At 40.0% G+C, this 25,726-nt stretch overlaps 2 protein-coding genes across 2 annotated transcripts in view; both read right to left on the minus strand.

The window, feature by feature from the left end:
- LOC127178213 (nectin-1-like) overlaps window positions 1–25,726 on the minus strand; it is a 38,513-nt gene that overhangs the window by 12,281 nt on the left and 506 nt on the right. The gene's annotated exons all lie outside the window — the stretch shown is intronic.
- On the minus strand, window positions 8,662–13,930 carry LOC127178214 (uncharacterized). Its single transcript, XM_051130937.1, has 6 exons — window positions 13,826–13,930; window positions 13,080–13,274; window positions 11,006–11,114; window positions 9,782–9,807; window positions 9,431–9,462; window positions 8,662–9,294 (listed from the first exon to the last, which is right to left on the minus strand). Exons 1-6 carry the CDS (start codon window positions 13,884–13,886, stop codon window positions 9,091–9,093), a joined length of 627 nt encoding a protein of 208 aa, XP_050986894.1. The 5' UTR covers window positions 13,887–13,930; the 3' UTR covers window positions 8,662–9,090.

Below are 25,726 nucleotides of genomic sequence, written 5' to 3' on the forward strand. Positions count from 1 at the left end.
GCTGCTGCAGCAGTGTCTGCTCCCGCAGAAGCCTCTTCTCTGCTTCCACACTGCCGCAGCAGTGTTCACTCCCGCAGGAGCCTCTTCTCTACTTCCACACTGCCGCAGCAGTGACTGCTCCCCAGGAGCCCGTACCTCTGCTTCCCGCTCACCCCCGCCACAGCAACGCCCGCTTCCTCAAAAGCCCCATCCTCCTTCCTGACACCACAGCAACGCTTCTTTTCCAAGGGTTTCCGAGGTCCAGCACACCCTCTATCCATAAACTCTGTAAGTTGGGGGGGTTATCAATGCCCCACACTGGCTGCTGTCCTGTGATAATAGCCTCTTTGGGGAGCTCGGAGCCCTCTCCCGGACAGCACGTCAAATACGCATAACCTTTACTCAGTTTATTATATGTAAGTGTGAACTCGTGAATTGACGTGTGTGAATTTGGTTATAGAATGCAATTGTAAAATTATTAGTTATTAAAAAATATATAATTTTCATATAACTGGTAGGCCCCTCTTCAGCGGAAGCTTCTTGGATTCAGCCCAACTAAATGTAATAACTGAATCAGTGAATTAAAGTTTACATGTATAAAAAAAGTACAAAAATAACTGTTTCAAATACATGTTGCTGTAGGATATCATCTTTTATTGTTTTGCCCTTGGCCCACAATTTCAAGCTTCTACCAACTATAAAAATCCATGAATCCATGAAATATTAATTATTACATCTTAAAAACGTAGATATTTGAGTTGATTTAACTTAAAATTTTAAGGCAGCTGGGTTACTTACCCAGCTTTTAAGTTTAACAAACCAAATTTTGTGTTAAGTCAACTCAAATATCTAATTTGCCACTTTGTACAACTTAACATTTCAAATTGACTAAACTTATTTGAGCTGACTGAAGTTTAAATTTTAAGGCAACAGGGTAACAAATTATTTTAAGCTGACTTAACAAATTGTGTTTTTTTTGTCTTTTTTTTTTTTTTTTTACAGTGCGGGGACCCAGCGACTAAGGAGGCTACCTCGTAGCACCTAGCAACTCTGTTCCAAAAACACCAATCATGGGACATCTTGAGCAGCAACCAGGGTTCCCGTGGCCAACAGGGAGGTAATGCAAAGGACCTAGCCCTGAAACATAGAAAGAACACACAAAATCTACACACAAGCCTAACGGCTAACAAGCTGATTACAAGATCCATAGCTTGAGAAAAAGGATCATACTCACCCACCATGGCTCCCCTGCAAGGAAGACTAGTCTGAAGACTAAGTCCAGACCATCAGTCAGGCAGTTCTGTGTGTCATAGAACATAACCAAGAATATCATAGGTCCAGTAGAGAGACAGCAGTGCGAGTGCAGGAGGTTCGACCTAACCTCAGTTAGGTGTGCAGATGGAAAATACAGGAGAATTAGTCAGGGAAGGTGAAGGCAGAAGTAAAAACCTTAGAGGGAGGTGAGATGATGTCTCAATCCTCACTCTCCTCAGTCCTCCCTCAGACCTTGCAGACCTCCCTTCGGCTCGTCCCATCTCCTGGAGCCACCCGCAGGTGGAGGAGGGACACAAGCCGCAACATTAGCCACTCGAGGACATCACATGCGTGCTCCTCACCCAAATACATGACGCAAAGATTGTGTGTCATCAGGTGTCAAATAATAAGGCGTGGATATGGATCCGCACCCTTCTTAAACGCCTTGCTAGTGCTTGCCATAATAAGGTAAGAAAGACAACGCTTACTGGCTCAGCTTCAAACAAAACAGTCCCTGAAGATGAGGAAAAAGATGTTTGTATTCTACCGGTGCCCTTTTAAACTGTGGTCATGCCCGTAGTGACGCGCCGGCGGCAGCAAGTCGCTCTGGAAGCGACGTCATAGGCTGTCGCTGGTTAATGTTATTGTCGTTTTAATATATATATACATATATATATATATAATTATTATTATTATTATTGTGATGAGGGGCCCTGCGCTAAGTTAGTTTTAACGCTAAAATAGTTTTAGCCTTAAGATGTTTTGTGAATATGGGCCCAGGCCCTGTAAGTGTAACTTGTAAAGTGTTATACAACAAATAAATGTCAAAAGTTCAAAACAATCTGAATCTGTACATTTTTTCTGTATATGTTTATTATTCTCTGTGTATGTTCATGGCTATGTGTATCTTTATGGACGAATAGGTGTGTATTCTTTTGCCGTTTGTATGTCTATTGTATGTATGTATTATCAAAGACTATAGGGACTTTTATTCAAATGTTGGTTTTCCTAGAGTGTGGTAAGTAAATGTATGCTTGTGCTTTCATTTTTTCAAAGGATATAGTCTCTGTGGTAGTGCAGGTTACGGCCTCTGGATACCACTTACATCTTGCTCAGGGGTGCCTGCTTCATCTGGTTTAGCTCTTGAAACTGCTGGTACTTCATGAAGCATCCTCTGCTTCTGAAGACTCTTCTACCTCACTTTCACACCTTCTCACTTCCTCAACATGATTTGTAACCAACTCTTGTGACTTGTCACTTGTGAATAGAATTCTTTGTTATCTGACCGCTGCTGTTTGTGACCCTGTCTAGATTTGAAATGTGCCCGAAATCCTGTCTATTCGCTCTCAGCTTTGGAGCTACCTTCCATGACTTGCTGCTCAGGATTTGATTTGTGCTGCTTTTCTTTTTCTGTCTTTCTCTGAACTGTTGTTACTTTCTCTACAGGCAGGAATTCACAAGGCAGGAGCATGTTACAATGCATGTTACAATAAAGGACTCTCACTCGCCCTTGTCCATTTTGAGGACACACCTCATAAATGGGCACTCCAATCTTATTTTTTGGACCACACAGACCTCTTCCCAATATAATCTAAGCTTTCTTGTGCCCCCTCTTTCACTCATGTTTCTAACAAGAACCCTACACCCAGGCTGTAACTCTGCTACATGGATTTTACTGTCAAACCTTGGCTCTTCCACTTTCCACTCTTGCAGATTCTGATTCTGTTCGCTTCCTCCAACTTTCCGTATACCCCTGGTGAAATGAGGATTGGTCTCTGGGATTGAGGTCAAACAGAATAAAAATAGGGAGCCTCAGGTTGGTTCCAAAAAGCCGGTAGTAAGGAGAAAATCCTGTCACATTTGGGCGAAAATGGTCTTTGGATGACAATGGACTGGTGATCAGGTTGTCTTTCATAAATGTGCGCTCTTTGAAAAACATATTTTAAACAAGTTCATTAGAGCTTGTTACTTAGACTTTGTTTTTATTACGGAGACCTGGACAAACACTGGTAATACGTATGTGCTGGGAGAAGCTGTACCTAATAATTTTACTGTCTTAAATTCTCCTCAACTAATAGGAAGGGGAGGAGGACTGGTTTATTTTTAAGAACAATTTTATTTGTACTTTGCTTAAGTTTGATCAGTTTTGAACTCCAAGCTTTTGAAATTCAATCAACAACACCTGTGCTTTGTGCTGTTATTTACCAGCCACCGAGAGCTAATAAGAACTGCATCTCAGAACTGGCTGCTTTCTTTGAAGACATTGTTCTGAAAATGATAAAATATTAGTGATGGGAGAGTTTATTTATGTGTGCTGTCCGACTAACCCCTTAGCAAAAGATTTTTTTAAATCTCATCGAATCTTTTGGTTTCTAGCAAATGATGAATAGTTCTACGTATACTCATGGGCACACTCTGGACTTGGTTCTGTCACTTGGCTTAGTTGTCAAGGACATTATCATTGAGGATTTTATAGTATCTGATCATAATTTGATTTTATGTACTGTTTCTCTTCCTTGCCAGCCGAGTAAATTTTGCCAGGCTAAAAGATGACTTCATCTGCTAACACCTAGTCCACATGTAAAGTTTAATACATCTTTTATGGTGACGTTGCAGTGTGTGAAAGTGGACCTTTTGTCTCTGCATCTTAGCATAGACAAAAGGTCTATGCTGTTAATGTTTTTAATTCACTATGCACTGAAAAATTAGATTCTGTTGCACCCATAAAGCAGGTGTGTAGAAAACACAAGTCTGACATCTAATTGAAGGGAGGCAATATGTCCTCTAGGGGTCGCCATTCTGCAAGATAAATTTGAACCTAAATTAAAAAGTGTCCCATTCCCACATACACTGGGTTAAATGGATAAAACTGGTCTCATATTACACAAAACACCTTCAATTTTAACACATGGCTGGAATAATTCATAACCGTTATTGTATTTGTTCACAATTCATAGCGTCCCAACTCTGCTTTGAGCTGGATGCGAGCACACTAGGGGGCTGTGCCCGTTTTGCGTTCCTTGTGCCCTTCTCCCTCATGTTTGGAAGGGCATAACTCAGCATCGGATTGCGCTAGGATAGAGGTTCTCAACCTTTTGAAACTAACGCCTCTCCTGTCATGTATCATCACGACATTCTGAGCGATTGTATTAATCAAAGGACAGATATTTATCCCTGTCTCTTGCACACAGTCAGCAAAGTTGGGAAACATGACAACATTTTTATTAATCTGCCGATCATGCCAAAGATCCAGTTTGTCAACAAATGCACTGACTTTGATGTTGGCATCTTTCCCTTGCATCAGTGTGTTCAGCGAATTCAACTTGTCGAAAATGTCTACAAGGTATGACAACTGCGCTAACCACAGGGGGTCATCCAGGTACTGCGCAAGGTCGGACTTCACATTAACAAGAAATGTCTTCAAGAAATCATACAGTTGGTCCACTTGGCTAAATTATGGACATGAGTGACAAGATCCGCTAACCCTCCCAGTCATTGAATGGGCCCCGTCCATGCAAATCCCAACACATTTATCCCATGACATGCTTGCATCCCGTATATATCTATCCAGAACTTCAAACAATGCCTCGCTGATTGTGTGCTCTGGAAGAGACTGACAGAAAAGAATGTCCTCCTCAATATTACTATTTTTTTACATATCTGACATTGGTAAGCAACTGTGCTAGCCCTGCAACATCAGTTGTCTCATCAAGCTGTAGGGCAAAGTACTGGCTTTGCATGATGTTAGCTTCTGTTCAAGGCCAGATAACTTTCATTTGAAATAATCTAATGGTTTGTTTTTGAGTGTCGGGTGTTTCGTTTCTAAATGGCACTTCAGCTTGCATAGCTTCATGCTATTATTTGGCAGCATATCTGCACAAATGACACACTGGAACAGTGGTTTAGCATCTGTCCCAGCCACTGTAAGGCCAAGCTCAAGATAGCTAATGTCATACTTTCGCATTTTACACTTATTAGATGTAGGAGCTGATAGTGTTGCACGATATACAGGTACTTAAATGTATCGCGATACCCTCCTTTTAAAAACGGTACGATTCCGCATTTTACTAGTACCGGTATTACCGGTAAGAATGCATTTATATGTATTTATTTAATAAGAGCCGTGTTTTTACTTGTCTGTGTTAGTGAATGGCGGAGACGCGCAGTATTGTTTACATACGCGTGACACTCGCAGTGTTTTCAGCCTTTGCCACCTCAATATATGAGTACATGAACACGTGAACATAATCTCTAGAACATGTCTGAGAGTCACTTTATTAGCATTTTACCGTTTCTTTTGCGGAAAACTAACGTCAGATAATGGAGACCCTAAAGGTCTTTACAGCAACCCGTCAAAATAAAAGTTCGGTTTATCTTGACAGTTAGAAATATATATTACTTAATGTAAAGATAGTACTAATCAGCCAGGCCCATATATACTAATAATATACTAATAATAAAAATATTAAAACGATGTTTAAGGAATATTTACCAGAAAAAAAAATAAAATAAATAAATAACAGAATTTATTTACCAGAAAATTGTAAATACACAGTATTTCTGAAAAAAAAAAAAATAATAAAATAATATATATATATATATATATATATATATATATATATATATAATAAATAGCCTATAATAAATTACTTCTAATTACTTCTACTAATTATGTTTTTGATTATTAAAATGTAATGAAACGATTCAAATAGAATCCAGAAAATTAATGGAAAACAGAGATTCACAAACTAAACTGAATTTGAGAAAAATAATAAAATGTATTTCATATGACCTTAAAAACGTAATTTTTGTTAAACGTTTAATAAATTGCTGTTAAATTCTGCAAGTTTCATGATTTCAATTAATTTGACATGCTTTTTGATATTATTATTATTATTATTGTTATTATTATTATTATTATTATTATTATTTATTTTTTTGCCATTAAAATAGTCTAAAAAAATTAAAATGGAATTTAAGAAAAAACAAAACAGATTTCATAGGGCTCTCTTTATTTCATTTGTGTCTTTGTTTTATTGTAGTTGTCCGTTAGTTTGTTACTTGCATCTAGGTTCTTATTATTAATGACAAAGATAAAATAACAAAAAATGACTGTATCATGTTATAAATTGTTGTTGTGAAATAAAATTACTATATCATGCAGTAAGATTTGGCTTTATCCTTTAAGCTAACTTACCAATATAGCAAAGATCTCTACATACCCGTAAGCATGTCTGCAACATGTCTGCAACTGTTACTGCAAACACTACACACAAATCTTTGGTGCATTTCTCAGATCAGAAATTAAATTCTCAAAACTACTTGTTCAACCGCACATCATTTAGTCACTTATTTCTCATTTTTTTGAACAAGTTGCATTTGCTTTGGTACGTTCATGCAACTGATTATGCACCTGATTTGTCTGCGGTTTCCTACATTATCAGTTCCTATTGTCATGTTGCTCAAAATTTATTATATAGTTCTCCTCAAAACATCAAGTCATTAGCTCATCGTATATCTTTACAGTAAATGAAAAATTTTTGATCTAATTGTCATGAACTCTCTCAAGCATATTTTCTACACATTTCTATTAGAATTTTTGTAAATTTGCCATGAATTGTTCAAGTGAATTGTGACTTTCACTAATGAAGAGAATATAGATCAACCACTGACAAAGTAGTTCTCTGAAATAGCTCAAAAGTACATCTCAACATCTCATGAACCTTCATAAGCATAAGCATATATAGACAGAGGACAACACAAGAGTTACAAATTCTGACAGTCGACAGCATTTTTACATTTTATTTTCACCTTTGTGTCCATATATCTTTTCTATTTCACAATGATGTTGTAATGTGTTTATTTATTTATTTATTTTTTTTGTCAGACCGCTAGTAAAAGTGTAACTGTGAATGCTATGTAGTCTTTTTCAATCAATATCCCGTATACAGTAATGTGTAATTTTGAAGAGGAAGAGGAGGAGAAGGATGATGATGATGGATGATGATGACAACGTGAAAGAGAAAGAGGAAGGGCATGGGCAAGAAGACAAGCAGTCTCATATATTTTAGTTGATGCGTGCCAGAGTTGGATCTGGCATGCAAGATGATTTTGCCCCCGGCTGAGAGAGTTACACTGGCTGCCGGTTTCTTATATTATTTATAGGATCGATTTTAACATATTACTATTTGTTTTTAAAGCCTTACATGGTACAGCTCCATGCAATTGGTGCCTCTACATACATTTCTGCAACACCGTAATTACATACACCTTACTGCATTTTTCCGCAGCAGTTTCAAAGTGAAATGTCCAGAGAGTGGCGCTAAAACACACGTTCAATACGTGACCGTGGTAAGTTTTTATTACACTGCTTAAGATACGTATTGCAGCTGTTCAGAATTGACATATCCGGGGCATGCCGCTAAAGGTTATTGCTCTATGGTACTGGAAATATCCCCTACACCAAACCCAACCCTAAACCTAACCAATAGTGTTAACAAATGCAAAAGTGATTTAAAAATGTGTTTGGTGATGCATCCATGCTATTTTAACTTTATTATGCGGATTTGAGCTGTTTTGTTGAACGTAGTTTCACAGGGTTCAAACCGGAGCTCTTCATTGTGGTGCAATGCCGTATTGCTTGCGCTACTGAGCAAACTGACTGCATTTGAAAACTCATGCATATGAATCTGTATATGTGATGACAATGTTCAAAAGTATTAATTTTCAAGATTGCACAGGATGTTAAAATTGTTTTGAAGCCATAATATAATATTTTGCAGTAGTAATTGTCTGAAAACTAGGCTTTTTTAATCAAAACTCTGTGTGTAAATCATACTATGTGTGAAAAGGAATAAAAGTTTTACTGCCTCTAGTGTTCATTTCACCTGGAAACTGCAGTGATTCATACAAATAGGTACGTTTTTTCAGGTTTGCAGAAATGTATATAGAGGCACCTATTTCCAATAAACCTAAGTTGGCTCCATCATATATCTGATCTGATCCAGGTGAAGAAATCAAAGAGAATGTTACGAAACTGGTTTTTATTAATTGTCTCACTGAATCTGAGGTTTTATTTGTGTTTGTGTGTTGTTATGATATAGAATTTGAAAGTTATTTTATTGTTATTCTGTATTGTTTCTTGTACCCCTGGTGAAAAAAATAGCATATGCTGGTAGGTATGTTTTAATGCTGGGATGCTGGTTAGGTATGTTTTGATGCTGGTTTAAGTTGGTCTTTTGCTGGTTTATGCTGGTCCTTAGCTGGTCATGTTGCTGGTCAAGGACCAGCATAAACCAGCAAAGGAACAGCTTAAACCAGCATGAAAACATACCTAACCTGCATCCCAGCATCAAAACATACCTACCAGCATATGCTGGTTTTTCACCACTGCGGCCAACATTGGTTGTATTAATATGTGCTTTAGAAATAAAGTGAACATTGAACATTTTGTTTTTCAAATCTAAATCAAAGCCCAAAAGAGATGACAATAAAGGGACCCTGATGCATAATTGTACACAGTGAGTATCTGTTGAAATGTGTTTTAATTAGCTTACATTTTAAGAAGTTGTAAAATTTGTGACTTCTTGCATAGACCACACACACAGACTCAAGCCTAGCTCCAAAAACAAAACAAGCACACTTTTAAACACTGTCGGTGTCAGCTTTTCGGCCATAATCACACCAAGAATGATAACGATAACAATAACTACATTAATAACCGCACTAACGTACAGTGACGTTTTGTGTATTATAAGCTGGAGTTTTGTTGTCTGCCACTATAAATGCTCAAGCTCTTTAAAGTCTGATGGTCAAAAGTTTTATCCTCCATCAGCTGGAAAATCGATGTACTTAAAATCAGTGTTTTTTCACCTGTGTGAATAGAGTTTCCTGCTCTGCTATGTGGAAACCCAAAGCCAACTGACTGGCTAATAAGGCTTGCAGTGATGCTGATCCTGACCAACCACTGAAGGAAACCACAGTATATTCAGTGTCCCATGATGATGAGGGGCTTATAACGTTGCATGGTTTCAGTATTGTGACATCAGAATATGGGACATCCTAATACAGATAAAGAGAACTTAAGTTACTTACTGAAGCTCACGGTTTATTTGACACTTCATATGATTATCATATGATTTGTTTATGAGATTCACTACTAATTGCATCTTTCAGTAACAGCAGCAGGAAGCCTCACCTGTTGTAGGTCATTGTGGCTCTGATTTGTATCTAGTAAAGAGGTAAAACACTGGTGAAATAGCAGCATTATACATACTTTACATTATACATTACATTATACATTATACATATACATGAAGAGGAAAGTAGAGCCCCCCATATGACCCCCTGTCTGAAAGTCTGTCCCCATGATTTGGTCATTTGTACCCACCAATTTTTGGAAGCCATTGTACATTAGATCATAAACTGTACCCTCAGATTTGTATTAGATTTATCATGCACATGCATTTATCATGCACAAATTAGCAATATGTTCAGTTTAACACTGATTATTTCCTTTAAAAAGAGAGATTTTCAAGTTTATACTTACAATAAGTGACAGTGCTGCTGGCTCGCCTGCAAAACATAAAAAGAGAAATGTTAAAGGTTTTATCATCTCACAATAACTTTATGCTGAATACTGAACAAGATAATGAATTTATTAGTTACAGCTCAGACACTTTACTATTGTATTTACTGTGATTCTGTATTTAAAATCAGTATGTCCTTTTTATTAGTTCCAGGCTGGTAAAGATAAAGACAATGACAGAGTATGTTGCATTTTGTAAAATGTCTAATGCTGCTAGCACATTATCTTGGGTTTTACCTGTAGTATACTGTATGTACAAATGCAGATGTGCTGGATTAATCATAGATCTAAGGCTGCGTCCGAAAGCTCTAAAATGCTGCCTTCGGAGGCAGCATTCCAAGGCAGGAAGGCATCAAGGCACGTCCAAATTCTAATTCTGCTGCACTTCCTGTCTCCGGAGGTAGCTTCTTCTGATGGAATTTTGAAGGCAGCATAGATGTATCCTTCGCTGCCTTCAATTTCCCACAATCCTGTGCGTGTGCATCATATAAGCTATATAAATAAAGATATTCTGATGAAATTAGACTTGTTACTTTATATAATAGATGAGATCTTGACCATGATATACTTTATGAATCGTTGTAGAAAGCATAATAAATAATATTGTTTGCAATAATAGTATTTAATAAAATGATAAAAGGGTTCAAATGAGTAGTGAATAAGAATAATATTTACAATAATAACGAAACAGCTACGAATAACAATGACCTGTTCTGCAATATTACTTGCATCGGTGCTTTTATTTTTTTAAGCAAAAAGTAGCTGCCATTCTCAGTCGTCTTCTCCGACGCACAGACCTTAGGTGGGTAATGACATTGAGGTCTTTATGTATTATTAAAGCATTTATATATAACTGTATAAGATTGTTTTTCTACAAAATATACAACTTAACCTAGCAACGGCGTCACATTCTGCTGCCTCTGAAGTCTGTCCGAAACTTTTTTTAGAGTTGCCTTCGCAGCCTTCGAAGTCACTGCCTCATAAGGCAGCGAGGCAGCAAGTCAGCTGACTAGGCTTTTGGACGCAGCATAAATGAATTTTATGAAAAATTAGAGAACCTTTGAAAATTAATTTGATCATTTCAAACCCTTGTAGCAAAAGCAAAAGTGTTTTTGCTTTGCTAGTTGCTGAGTCTGTCATATTTCAATGCGGTTGCTAAATGCTAAATGTTTTGTAGTCACATACCGTCTGTTGCACAGGAATAAATACCCCACAGCAGCTGTAATCACAGTGATGAACACTACAGCAGTCACAATCCCTACAGCCTCAGCAGTGGACACAACAGGATGACTGCCTGCAGACAGGTCATCAAGAAGAGCTCGTAATAATTCGGCAATTTAGGAATTCAGTAGGAAGTCTGGTGGTGAAACAGCATATATGATTGTAATACACAATTTCTATCTTTCATGGTTATTTTGTGATTTTACTCACTTTTTTGGTGGTGCATTTAAAGTTAAGCATCACTATTGATTAGGAATTTGTTCTAAAGCACTAACTCAGAGTATTACACTTTGGCAATCATATCACATAATTTGTGATACTAACAAGAATAGGGGTGTAACGGTACACAGATGTCACGGTTCGGTACGTACCTCGGTTCGAGGGTCACAGTTCGATACGATTTTGGTACAACAACAAAAAAAAAAAAAAAAAATCAAATCTACTATGCTAGGTTTGTTTTCATTTATTTTAAACAGACAGTAGTACAAATTACAATTTTTTCCACCTACATGTGAAAATAGTAAATATTAAATCAAATTAATGTCTTAGGCTATAAAATCTGCAGTACACATACAAGGAATACATACTTAAAATTGATTTCATTTAGTTAACTGATAGACAAGGGAAAAAAACTGTGCGACAGGTAAGGTAGCCTATATTTGCTGAGTTTCTGTTCAGTTTTCTGACAGAAAGGAAACTCAAATAGCAGAAAGTGACATTCTATTTGCTTTTTGTTTAAGTTGATTTTGCTGGTGTGAGGAAAGTTGAAGTAATCGCGCCGGCGCACACAAACACAAAACATATCAGTTCCGGGCTTCTGGCATTGCTAACATGACAACACAGTTGGTACTTTATCAAAATAAAACACAGTGAACCAAACATAAGTGCACCCGCCTCACTGTGTGACCGTTAGAATGTGACTGAAGTACAAAGTCAATCATTTACATAATAATAGTTTAGCATTTGAATGATTCGCAAATATGGAAATATTATGGAATATTTGGATTTCTGTCGAATGAGAGAGGTAGGATACAAGAGCACAAAGCTCCATTTCGCAGACGGTTGAGTGCGCAAGCCTTTAAAATTACGTTATACTCATTTGTCAGTGAGAAACGCGTTCAGAAACAGCACATGGTCACTGTCTAGGGGTCTTTGTTTTCAAGTGCGCAACTCCTGACGCTGAGTCGCATTACCCTTCTGGACTGAGGGTGAATTACCTGCATTTGTTGTAAGGCCTCACGCACCGAACCGAGATGCCCGTACGGTTCGGTACTATCGTTACACCCCTAAACAAGAATGATACTTAAACTGTGCTGGTTGTCAAGGAGAGGTGCGCTATTATTTGTCACTGTAATCAGACTTATTTTCACCTTCCAGACACTAAAATGGGTGATAAAACTCCACAGATTTGACTGGATAAATCTATTTCTACCTCAGAGGCTGTGATTGGCTACACCCTAGCAACAGCATAGCAATGCAGAAAATCCATTAGAAACCATTACAGCAGAAGCAAGTAACTCTCATTCTTCAGGAAAACGTAGTAGTTAAAAAAGTAGTTAAAAGGTTGACATCTGTATGGTTCTGCTGATAAAGTAATCCTGTGTTTGAGCCTCTGTAGTATATCCTCTGTCCTACTACAAGCGTATATCAGTGTGCACGGCTAAAGAGGCAGTGATGTAGAAACAGGCACTGATCTTCTTCTGCAGAGGCAGGCTTTTGCCTCACTATTACATTGTAAGTCGCACATTCCACAAGTTGTTTTCTGAGCTTGAATTCAATAAAAGCTGTTTTTTTAAACTAACAAGACAGTTTTGAGTTTTGAAATTTCCAGGATGTTTTTATAGTTCATTGACCTGTTATATGCCGAAAGACCAAAAGAAGTTTGATTTCTTAGCTCATGACTGCTTTAAAATAATGACATTGATTATAATGCTTAATTCTAAGAGGCTAATGTTCTACTAGGCCTTCTGCTATACTACTAACAACAGTTTCTTTAGATGCTCTGGTCAGTTTAAATGAGCTGCTTTTACTTGTGTACCTTCTAACACTGTAAGAGTAGCTTGTCCTTTATGACTGCCGCTAGGGAAGGTTGTGTAGTCACAGCTGTAAAGTCCCTGATCACTCATCGTCAGATCTTTGATGATGATGGAGGCCTCATCGATCAGAGGAGAGCTCTTACTGAAGCTGACTCTGTCTTTCAGGAATGTGTCATGCAGAAAAAGGCCATTCATCTCTGTAAAGTAACCAATTTATAGCTGGCAAGGCTTTTTAATCATTCAAAATATTCAAAGATTGCGAAAGGATCTAATTATGTTTGCCAATTTCAGACAAGTTTAATTTATTAGTTTAGTCTGTCTGCACACAAAATTTCTCAAGACAGCATGACAGGAAGTGTTTCATAAAAGAAAAAAGTAAGGCACAGAGAGTTTAGCAAAATCAGCTTTCCTTATGTAAATGTCTTGTATATATTTCATTAAATAGATATAATCAATCTTAAACGATAACTAAGATAGTTTGTAAATGTTAAAAGAGATAATATAAATACTATATGACAGCTATGTTCTGGTGAACAACATTTAGCACTATAATTATTTCACAAAGAAATTTAAATAAAGGATATAGCTAATAACTTTATACTGCATTTGCAGCCAAAACAAAAATGATGCACAAACTACATAAACATAACTGGATAATTTCTCTATTGAATATTCAGGAGAAAAAAACTGCAGCATATGACATTAGTTCAATTTGTAAAATGTGAATAATCAGTAAATATTCACTAACCTGTAAACACAGATGTGCAAGACAGCAGTAGAGGAATAAACGCTTTATTTAAGTCCATCATAAGCTTTCATTTATAGAGCAGTGACATAGCTGTGTAACACCAGATCAACAGATCAAGAAAACTGTTCAAAGTTCAGTCACACAAAGGGAAGTTAAAACCGCTGTCTACCGCCCTGACAACGTGTAGATGAAGTTGTTTTAAAACAGAAGCAGAAAAAGCAGAAATGCTGAGAGCAGATAAATATCTTAAAAGCTGCATTTATACAATGGTGAAAAAATGGTGGTGCATTTATATGATGGTTTCTGCTTGTGACTCATTTGTGATGTTCAGTTTCTATTTCTAATAATTCACATTTAATGACTCTAATCAACAAGAAAAAAAAAATCATAAGCTTATGATAATATAATATATATTATATTATATATTATATATTATAATATAATATCCTGAGAGCTGAGATGTATTTCTGCTGTAGCTGTGGGGGAAAAAAAACTGTGGTCTGTGGTTTCTGCTTGTGACTCAGTTTGTGATCCTCAGTTTTCCATTTCTAATAATTCACATTTACAGTTTTTCTCAGTCGATTTGACATATTTCTCCAAACTCGGGTCACTGTTCTCAAAACAGTTAACACAGTGAGCTGAACACTTTATAATTATAAGTTTTCATTCATTTCATACAAAAAATTACAAATACAAATACTTTTCTCAAAACAATGTGCACAAAACTCTAAAATGTTTTCACAATAGTTAATGCAACCAACCAATACTTTAAAATATTTAATAAAAGGTTTAACACAAATCACAAACATCTATGTACCATTTGCTCGAACACAACAAACAAAATTCTGTCATTTGTTTTTATATATATTTATATATAGTTATATATTATTATATTTTTATTATTATAGAAAGAGGTGTAAAGTCTAAAAGTTGGTGGAGTTGGTAAAGAAAGGGGTGTAATGAGAGAGAAGATGAAGAGTGAAATGAAAAAAGATGAGCAGAGAGGATGTTGTGAAAAAAGAGGAGAGGAGAAGGAAAGAAAGAAGAGATGAGTAAAGAGGAGGATGTGAGAAAAGAGGAGAGGAGAGGAAGAAAATGATTGTTGTTGATAGTACAGATTTTTAGTCCTCATGGGTCAACTTCTGTCATTTACTGTAAATGTATAAACATTTTTTCTAAATTGAAGTTTGAGATCATTCAGGTGAACAATCGTTGAGCATTATTGACATGGTGGTCACAAAGGAAGAGGCCTGTGGAGATGTTGAGACAAGAGCTTGTCAAGCATAGATTTAACCTTCTTACATTTTTCTCCTATGATGCAAGCGCAGCAAATATGTAGTGTAGAGAAAATGCAATCTAATTCTCTTTCAGGTGTAGATGAAAGAAAGATCAATAATTTAGATTTAACTGTGTATACAGCAAACACACACGTGTGTATATACAGTGGTGGCCAAATTTAGGCTATTAGAAATCTAGTATTTTCACCAGCTGGTTTATATATCCACCACTGTGCTGTAAAAACTGAAAAACTGAACTGTAGTTATCAGAAAAGTTTGTTTGCAATTCTTGCTGCTAAAGGAAGCACGAACAGATTTTAAGTTTAAAGGGGTAATTCGTTTTTTTTTTTTTCTCCATGGGTAATAGCAGGTGTTGGATAACCATTTTTATTTCATTTAACTTTGCACAGTATATATAAAACAAAACTCCATGTTGAAAAATTTCAATACACATGTATTTTAATTTGCATATTTGTGCATCCACAGCTGAAAGTGTTTTATAATTTATAGAGAACCTAATCTAACAATAGAGAATCTAACCTGTACTTTTGACCAGTAAGATTTGTAATGTTTAAAAAATAAAAAAAAAACATAAATAAAAATATCTTCTGCTCACCAAGCTTGTATTTATATGATCAAAAATACAGCAAAAGCAGTAATATTGTGAAATATTTTTACTATTTAAAATAACTGCTTTTTAGTTGAACATATTTTAAAATGTAATATATTGTAATTTATAACATCATTACTCCAGTCTTCAGTGTCACAGGATCCTTCAGAAATCATTCTAATATGCTGTTCAAAAAACATCTATTATTATTATAAATATTTAAAACCGCTGAGAACATTTTTTTCAGGATTCTTTGATGAACCGAAAGATAAAAAGATCAGCATTTATCTGAAATAAAAATATTTTGTAAGATTATTACACCATTCAGAAGCTTGGAGTCAGTTTTTTTTTTAAATACAGAAATTAATACTTTAATTTAGATGCTTTAAATTGATTAAAAGTGAGGATAAAGACATTTGTAATGTTACAAAAGATTTTTATTTCAGATAAATGCTCTTCTGAACTTTCTATTCATCAAAGAAACCTAAAAAAATTATACTTTTATGTGTTCAACATAATAATACATTTTAAAACACATAACATTACATTTTCTTTTGTACTGTGTAATACTGTATTCACAACCACAAATGCTTACAGTAAAACAAAAAAGTTTGGTTTCAGTCTTGCTTTCTTGTTTACTATGAATTTTGCCACTTTCAATCTTGTACAGAAATGTACACAGGAACTTGTGAAAGTAGAGCTTTAGGTTTTGAATAACTGTGTGTATATGATATGTCTACAAATATAATATTAAGGCAAAGGTGTTTGCAACTTATGACAAATGTTTGCTTTTGAGATGTGTTTGTGATATTTTGAATATCCTTTGATATCCTTTTTTGCAAGAGATATAAGGCATTTTGTATTTTGTGTGTGCAATTCTTGGATTCGTGTGTAAACTTCTGAAAAATGGAGTTTTGAAAATGTGCGTAGGCAGTTGAAAAAAACTGCAATTAATATTTCTCAGTACGTAAATGTATAATTGCACTGTAGAACCCCTTAAAATAAAGTGTAACCAAAAATACTTTTTTTTTTTTTTGCTGTAATGTTATCTTAAATGTTATCTATAGTTGTTTTTATATGTACAGCTTATTCCTAAATTGTGTATATAAAACAAAGAGTGCTGTTGTTACATCACCATTACCAGAGTGAGTTGTAACGTCTCGGTTACGTATGGTAACCCTCGTTCCCTGATGGAGGGAACGGAGACGTTGTGTCGAGTAGTGTACGACACTAGGGGTCGCTCTTGGGAGCCCAAACACCTCTGACAGTATAGAAAACAGGCCAATGAAATTGGGTGTGCAGATTTCACAGCTGGCCACGCCCCGGCCATCCGGGTACAAGTAGGGCAGCCTGTGCATCTGCTCACTCGTTCTGATCTGAGGAGCCGAGCGTCTCAACTCACTCAGAGGCGGTCCAGAGTTGTGGCATGGGAGACACAACGTCTCCGTTCCCTCCATCAGGGAACGAGGGTTACCATACGTAACCGAGACGTTCCCTATCTGTCGTACACTCCGAGTTGTGTCGAGTAGTGTACGACACTAGGGGTCCCCGTCAAATCACGCCACAAGTCTGGCCGCGTCACGAGTGACCGGGCGCAGATAGTAACAGGTCAGCGTGTTAACATAAGTGCGACTCACCTCTTCGTGACCTTCCAACGTCCAAGAACTGACCTGTTACAGCAGTGTCCTGCAGCCGGGCCTGCCTCAGTGGAGCGGCTGAGTGTCTTACGGACGTTGGGGAAGTGACTATTTCCCGAAGGAAAAAAGGCACTACGGAGTTCACAACCTGCCCAGAGGGGGGGGTATAAAGTGAGTATCATTAGATATGGGACCTGATGTGGGTCTCACGCTAGGGGGAGACTACCAAATTCAGATCCTAGAGACAAACCTGTCATTAGGGGAAACACCGCACCATAGAGAGTTATAGGTGGAATTACACATATGGGGCCACATAAGGAGCCACTACATACGGGGCACAAATCCGACCAAGAGTTAGTAAAGTAACCATACCTTGTGTTGGGATTTTGCAGCGAGTTCCTCCGCCGAACTCCGCCACGTCCAGAAGTGCCAAGTGATGGAGAAGGTGTCCAGGGTTCGCGTCAGGAAACCTACTGAACTTAGAAGCGTAATCACCATTTTAGGGGAAGCGCTTAAGCAAGCTCTACACCCAACCAGAGCTTGCGATTGAACTCTAGCTGACACTGGTTCCATGCGCAAACTGGCAAGTATATAGGTGTAGCCCAACCTGTAGCTCTTGAAGATGTCTGTTAATGAGGCTGCAAGGTAAGCCTCCGGCCTGGTAGGCCGTACAGATCGCATCCACATTTTTTTTTTTTTTTTTTTTTAAGATCCTGGTTTGGAGACAGCCTTCCCCTTCCGCTGTGCTCCATAACAGACAAGAGCTGACCAGGACGTCTGAAGTGCTGAGAACGTTCCAGGTAATGCGTGGGACACGGACCGGGCATGATAGGATCAGGTTGGGGTATTCCCTTGGTAAGGAATAGCTTGCAGGGTTACCACCTGCTCGGAGGGAGTGGTGGTTACCACGGGCATGTATCCAGGCCGGGTTCCCAGGACAACGTGAGAGTTCACCGGCCTGAATTCCAGGCACGAACGTTGATGGAGAGGGCTTGAAGGTTTCCCGCTCTTAACAGGGGTGAGCACCACCAGGGGGGGCTGTCTCACAGAGAGGGCACCGAATCACCCAGCTGAGGGCTCAACGGATCTTACTGTAGGCCCGAGGACCACAGATAGACCAAGAGGGGATGTGGTGTTACCAAGCGTGCCCCACCGATCTGCCTTCTACCAAGTCATGGTGGCTGTACACGGACCCTGATGTAGAAGCAGAAAGGTGCCTATTCAGGCCTCCTTGGAGGAGGGATAGCACAGATTTGATGCCGCAACTCCGTGGGTTCTACCCTTAGGAAGAACCTCTGCGCCAACCCCAGGGCATGCCACCGTCTGGCTCAATCCTGTATAGGGTGCTTCCCACTGTGGGTGGAAGGTTTCTGGAGGCTTCCTGGTCGCATTTAGGGACCAAAGAAGAAGCTCCAGAAATCTGGGCGCAGGTGCCAGATTGTGCCCCTCCCCTGAGGAAGGAGGTTCCTTCTCAGGGGGGTGTGTCAGGAAGGCAACGATGGTAGGAGCACGCGCTCCGAGAACCAAGTTCCGTTGGGCCACACAGAGAATCCATTTCGAAACCTTCCTGACATTGCACCGTGTCTTGTGCAACAAGGCTTACTGGGGAGTAAGCCGTACGGTCTGCTGAGTATTAACGGACCTGAACCGAGGGAGTCCTTGGTCAGGCCGTATACCCTGCTGCAATGAGTGGATTCCGGTGAGACACAGAACCCCTGTGCCTGGCCGAATCGACTCTAAAACAGCCGGACCGTCTGAGGGTGGAGCCCCCCACTCACCTCGGGGCGAACCTGTCACCCGGACAGTGAGTGGCGCACTACAGCCTGAGGCTCCAGGGCAAGAGATGGCGGGTGAGTTGTGATATGTGAAAGTAGCGTACACCATCCTAGTGTATGCCACAGTCACTGTGTTGTCAGCGCCGACCAACACACGTTTGTCATGACCGAGGCCGAATCCCTTCAGGGCCCGAGTATTGTCAACAACTCCAGGCGATAGAATGCCCAAGCAGCCGAGGGCCCAACCGAACCCTGAGGCTGCATACCCGTTGCACACGGCACCCCAGCTTGACTTGGAAGCAACTGTTGCGACACAGTGCGTCTAGACACCTGTCCCAGGGGCAACCTGCCCGCAGGACTAGCTTGTCCCCAAGGGCTGAAGGTTTGCAACACAAAGTGTGACGTACACACGATGTGAGCTTAGTGCCGCGTCCATCTCGGGACTCGGTATGAAGTCAGTGCTACAGCGGTTTCATATGGATCAGGTTAGCGGCGTAACTGCGGCTGAAGCTGCCATATGTCCCAGGAGCCCTGGTACATGAAGGAGACCGGTGTGGTGAACCCGGAGTGCACCCACGCACAACAGCACTGACTGTACACAGTCCTAGGCAAACGCGTAGAACAGTGACCGAGTCTATATGGAGAAAAAGGCAACCCGCGTCCTTCAGGTCTATGGCCACAAACCAATCTTGAACTCTGACACACATGAGAATGTGCTTGAGGGTTAACATCCTGAACGGGAGCTTGAGCAGGGCCCGATTCAAGACCCTCAGATCCAAGATTGGTCTGAGACCGCCACCTTTCTTGGGTACAATGAAGTAGGGGCTGTAGAACCCCTTCTTCATCTCGGCTGAGGGGACAGCCTCTATCGCACCATTCGCCAGAAGGACTGCGATTTTTTGCTCGAAGAACCGTGGTGTTGGGGCCCTGAACCGACATTTAGTGAGAACACCACGGAACTTGGGTGGACGCCATCCCAGAAGACCTGAAGTCCCAATCCAGCCAGGTGGTTGTGAACCACATCCCTGAGAGTGCAAACCGCACCTCGTGAGTGTGCTAAGATAGCCAGTCACAGAGATAACTGAGAATGCACATGCCCTCTACCCCGGAGGGGGGGTTCGAGGGCAGCCCCCTGACCTTCGTAAAGGTGCGGGACGATAGGGATAGGCTGCAGGGGGAACCTTGTACTGATGAGCCCGCCTTTGAAGACAGAGTCTTGGAGGGAAAGGCATGACAGTACGCGTCCTTCAGGTCCAATGCCCCCGACCAATCTTAACCCTGACCACACAAGAGCTATGATAGCCCTATATCCAGGGCTAACATTTGAATGGGCGCCTGAAGGGGGCCCGATTCAAAAACTCTTGTTTCAGATTGGCATGTGTTGACCACCCATCCTAGTACAATGAAGTAGGGGCTAGAACCCCTACCCTCATTTTGGCTGCCGGGGTAGGCTCTATCGCACCCTTCCCAGGGGGGGCTGCGATTCCTGCTTAAGAACCACAGCATTCTCGCCCTTCTGAGTCGATATTGAGAGAATGCCATAGATTTCAGCGGGTGCCTTGCAACCTGAGTTGCTTAGCCAAGTCAGTTAGTTCTTGAGAAGCTAAGGGAGGGATCGCACCCACGTAGGGACTCAGCTAGCAGTCTCAGTGAACTATACCCGACGTACCTGGAATGGGGATGTCGCTGAATAAAGCAAGGAGCATCGTGCTTGGAGAAGAAGCCCCAAGGACACGGTGTGTCTTTGCCAACACGCAGAAACCAGGTAAGTGCCCAACCACCCTGGTCTGCAGACTCAGCACCTAGCCGTCAATGGAGGGCTATTGCTGCAAAATCACCGGGATAACCGGGCCTATATACTGACCCGGCAGTGACTGACTGTGGAGACAGACAGTCAGAACCGTTGTGCCGAATCCACCTCTCATCCCCGGGTCAAGAGTGGATCTGGGTGGGTCAGTTAGGCCACCTGCTCTGCATTGCTTGTCTGAGGACAAGCTAGAAGCCTAACGAGGGTTCTAGCCAGCCTACTGACAAGCTGGTGTTGCCACCTTCCCACAAGAACTTTGACCGTTGGGCGGGTCAGGCCGGAGGCCCGGCTGTCGCGGGGCCTCAGGAGTTCTATAGGGGGCCGTCCGTGGCGACGACAGACAGGAGTAGTCGGGGGACAGGGCCGAAGCCTGACCCACAGCTGCTCCTTAACCACCGTGAAGGACTTGAGTGCAAATGCTATCACGGTGTTGCCAGAAGGACCGACCTGGGAAATGGGGGGGGGGGGGAAGCGAACTTCCAATTTCCCGCATTTCCGACAGGTGAAGCCACAGGTGGCGTTCCTGGACCAACAAAGTGGACATCGCCCTCCCCAGAGCGTGCGCCACGACCTCATTGCTTACCGAGCGTAATCGGTATCGTGCGCAGTTCCCGCAGCTCTAGGTTGGCACCACCCTCGTATCGAATCGCAGCAGGCGGACGCAGCTTGTCCAGAAGCCATGCAAGCCTTGCCCGGAAAGAACTTACAGGCTCTGGACGGGGGTCATGGGAGGAACCCAACAAGCGGCGGCGTATTGAGGGCAGTGCCCCTCAATCGCTCCCTCCGCCCTGTGAACCTCTGAAACCCCCTCGCTGGACCCCCATCGAGGATGGTGTAGGAGGAGAAGTTGGACTATCACGTCCCACCCGTTTTAAACGGACTTTCTGCGATACCATCAACCTCTCGTGCACCTTCGGAAAACAGGCACTGGAAACGAGCATACCGGTCGTTACCCAGATGTCTATTAACCAGCCCTTCCATGACCGCCATATTAGCGTCTGCCTCCAACTGAGAATCAACGCTCCACAGAGGTTTGCTCAGCTGAAGCTTCAGCTTTAAACAGTACACGCCCTCCTAGCGATGCTGCCGCTAACCTTTTCCGCCCATTTAGAAGCTCCGAATAAGAAAGTCAGCTGTACTGAGACAGACTAACAAACTCGTTCGAAAGCTCGACCGCGGGACGCGAGGAGCGAGAGGTTCGCGGGGTTTTCACCCGGCGAAACCATCCGTGCTTCCTAATACTCGCCACTGACGCCCCTAGCAACGGCCTCGTACCCGGAGATAGAAGGACCGTAGCGGAAAGAAGTCAGGGTGAGCCGCGGCTTCATGTAAAAGCACACGGCTCGCGAGCAAAGCGCGCCCATGATCATGTTCTCGCCAGCAAAACATGAATCAACAACAAAGGCTGTAACAGCGTGAGCATAACTCCAGACTGAACACAACGGTCGTGTTGATCGTATGGGAAGGTAAGCCGCAACCAGGATGGCACGGAGGGAAAGATATGTTAATCAACACACAATCCCACCGCGCTAGCTCTTTCAGAGAAATACCTTTTTAGAAGGAAGATTCCTCTTCCAGATCGCCGTCGACGCACGCAGGGGAACTCTCACAACACTATCTGTGTATGAGAAGGGAGAGACCGCTGCCTGTGCTGCAGATCCAACGACGAAAGAGGTGAATGTTGCCGCTTCTCACGCAGAGACGCTGCATTCGGCTCCGAAAAACAGAACGAGTGAGCAGATGCACAGGCTGCCCTACTTGTACCCGGATGGCCGGGGCGTGGCCAGCTGTGAAATCTGCACACCCAATTTCATTGGCCTGTTTTCTATACTGTCAGAGGTGTTTGGGCTCCCAAGAGCGACCCCTAGTGTCGTACACTACTCGACACAACTCGGAGTGTACGACAGATAGGGAACTGTAGGTACATAAGGTAACAATTAAGAAACACAAAGAGAGAGAGAGAATGATATGCGTATACACGCACACACTAAGCATGCATACAAACCAAGTCAGAGAATCAACTCTCTCTCAAATCTGTGTGTAGTTTGGCATGTATGTGGCTAATTATTTTATGTTTGTATGTACAGTTACTATACAAAAATAACATTTTTAGAAGAGTTAAAATAGTTTTGAAAGAAGTGTTTGCTTTTGCAAGACATGCGTGAAGTTTTGCATGTTGTTTGTGTGTTTTGTGGGTTTGTGTGTGGAGTTTTGAGAAATGAAGCCATAGTTTCAAAAACTGTGTGTAAGCATTTATAAAAAACTGTAATAGAATCCATGATGCCGGAATGATAACGGTAACGATAACTTCATTGTAGTCCACACTAACAGATGATGCCATTTTGTTTATTATAAGCTGGAGTTTTGTTGTCTACTGCTATTAATGCTCAAGCTCTTTAAAGTCAGATGGTCAATTGTTTTATCCTCAGCTGGAAACAAACAATCAGACAAACAAAAAAAAAGATTCCAACAATATTGTTCTTCTGTCATTATCATAGCTGTGGTGTGGACTTCCCAATCAAACGATTACTAAAACTTAATAGTTATCATTATCCCTTTATCGTCTTTGCTGTTCTAAGCACCTTATTCATTAATAGAAACCTATAGTGGATGTGACATTTGTACTCAAAATCAGTCTTTATTCACTTGTGTGTACAGGATTTCCAGCTCTGCTAAGCAGAACTTCATATCTAACTGATTAGCTTGCAGTAATGCTGATTCTGACCGACCACTGAAGGAAACTGCAGCGTATTCAATCTCCCCCGATGATGAGGTGCTTCTGTTAGCTTTGCCTGGTTTTCGTATTGTGACATCAGAATATGTGACATCCTAATACAGGTAAAGAGAAGTTGAACTATTTACTGAAGCTCATGGGTTGTTTGAAACTTGTGAAATATCATATGACTTGTCTGTTAGATTCAGGATTGATTGCATCTTTAACTAATAAACTTTTTCTCCCACAGTTAAAATGTTATTTTCAGCAGCAGGAAGTCTCACCTGTTGTGGGTCACTGGGGCTCTGCACTGTAAAAAACTATTTGTTGAGTCAACTTAAAATAATTTGCTACTTTGCTGTCTTAAATTTTTAAGTTCAGTCAACTCCAAAAAAGTTTATTTAACTTGAAATGTTAAGTTATGCTAAGTGACAACTTAAAATGTTAAGGCAGCTGGGTTAATTACCCAGCTTTTATGTTTAACAAACAAATATCTAAGTTGTTGTCACAGTTGGGTGTGGCAAGGAAATGCACAAAGACGAGATTAACACGAACAGGAATCTTTAATCAAATCCAAACTGGTAATTCCAACAAGGGCAGGAGAACACACAACCAAAGATCAGACACGGAACTAGAACTGAGAACAAAGACACAGACAGGTGAAGCAAATTAACTAATTGGGACACAACGAGGGCAGGAAGAACCAAATATGGGCACAACAGGGAAAAACCAACATAAACAGTCCAAAGGGTGTTACAGTTGTTACTTAGTACAACTTAGCATTTCAAGTTGACTAAACTTATTTGAGTTGACTGAACTTAAAATTTTAAGGCAGCAGGGTAACTAATTATTTTAAGCTGACTCAACAAATTGTGTTTTTTGTTTTTTACAGTGTGAGTTGTGTCTAGTAAAGAGGTAAAACACTAAAGGTGTGACTTAATAAAAGTGCAAGAGCAATACAACCCCCATTTGAAAGCCTGTCCCCATGACTCTCAATTTTGCAATTTGTACTTACAGATCATAAACTGCGCCCTCAGATTTATATATTAATTAATTAATTTTAAAATCTGTTCCTATTTACAATTAAAAATTTAGAAGACAATTTTATGTACAGGAATTTACAAATGAGAAACATAGAAGTAATTTATCATACAAGAATCTGCAACATATTCAATTTCACACTGATTATTTCCTTTAAAAAGGAGATTTTCAACAGCCCATGCATGAAGTTTATACTTACAATAAAGGATAGTGCTCCATGTTAAATACCATGATATGATATATACTGAACTCATTCTGCCACGTCCACTGCACTTGTAGTATTGTGTCTTCTGTGTTTCCATGGATACATTGGCACAGCAGTGTGACATCATGACCCTGGCACCCAGTAACCTTAAGATTAGTGACAACTTTCTGTCCATGCAGTATTGGAAAAAAATAGAAATGTGTATGTATATATATAAGATATATAAGTAACCATTTTTAAAAATACGTTTTTATAAAATATCCCAAGATTGTAAAAGGATTTATTTTTAATACATGTATGGTAATTTCAAGCAAGCTTTATTAGTTTTTTTTAATTAGTTTTTATCATTTTATTAGTTTTACTGTCCCTATAAAAAATAAAAAAACACAATTTGTTGAGTCAGCTTAAAATAATTTGTTACCCTGCTGCCTTAAAATTTCAAGTTCAATCAACTAAAATAAGTTTAGTCAACTTGAAATGTTAAGTTGTACTAAGTAACAACTTAGATATTTGTATTTGCTAAACATAACAGATGGGTAAGTAACCCAGCTGTCTTAAAATTTTAAGTTGATTCAACTCAAATATCTAAGTTGTCATTTAGTATAATTTAACATTTCAAGTTGAATAAACTGTTTTTGAGTTGACTGAACTTAAAATTTTAAGTCAGCCAGGTTACAAATTATTTTAAGTTAACTTAACAAATTGTTTTTTACAGTGTACAGGGAATTTCTCAAGACAGCGTGACAGGAAGTGCTTTACAAAGGAAAAAAGTAATGCACAGAAAGAGTTTAGCAGAATCAGCTTTTCTTATATACCTATGTCTAATATACATATTT

The sequence above is a fragment of the Labeo rohita genome, chromosome 16, assembly GCF_022985175.1.
Source record: "Labeo rohita strain BAU-BD-2019 chromosome 16, IGBB_LRoh.1.0, whole genome shotgun sequence".
NCBI lineage: Eukaryota > Metazoa > Chordata > Actinopteri > Cypriniformes > Cyprinidae > Labeo > Labeo rohita.

What these genes read in the sequence shown, in the direction of transcription:
- LOC127178214 (XM_051130937.1), bottom strand. Translation starts at nt 13,886, where the DNA reads ATGATGGACTTAAATAAAGCGTTTATTCCTCTACTGCTGTCTTGCACA. An exon ending in TACTCTTACAGTGTTAGAAG is followed by an intron (nt 11,115 to 13,079) that starts GTACACAAGTAA and finishes ACCTGTCTGCAG; the next exon opens with GCAGTCATCCTGTTGTGTCC. An exon ending in CAGCAGCACTGTCACTTATT is followed by an intron (nt 9,463 to 9,781) that starts GTAAGTATAAAC and finishes CCTCTTTACTAG; the next exon opens with ATACAAATCAGAGCCACAAT.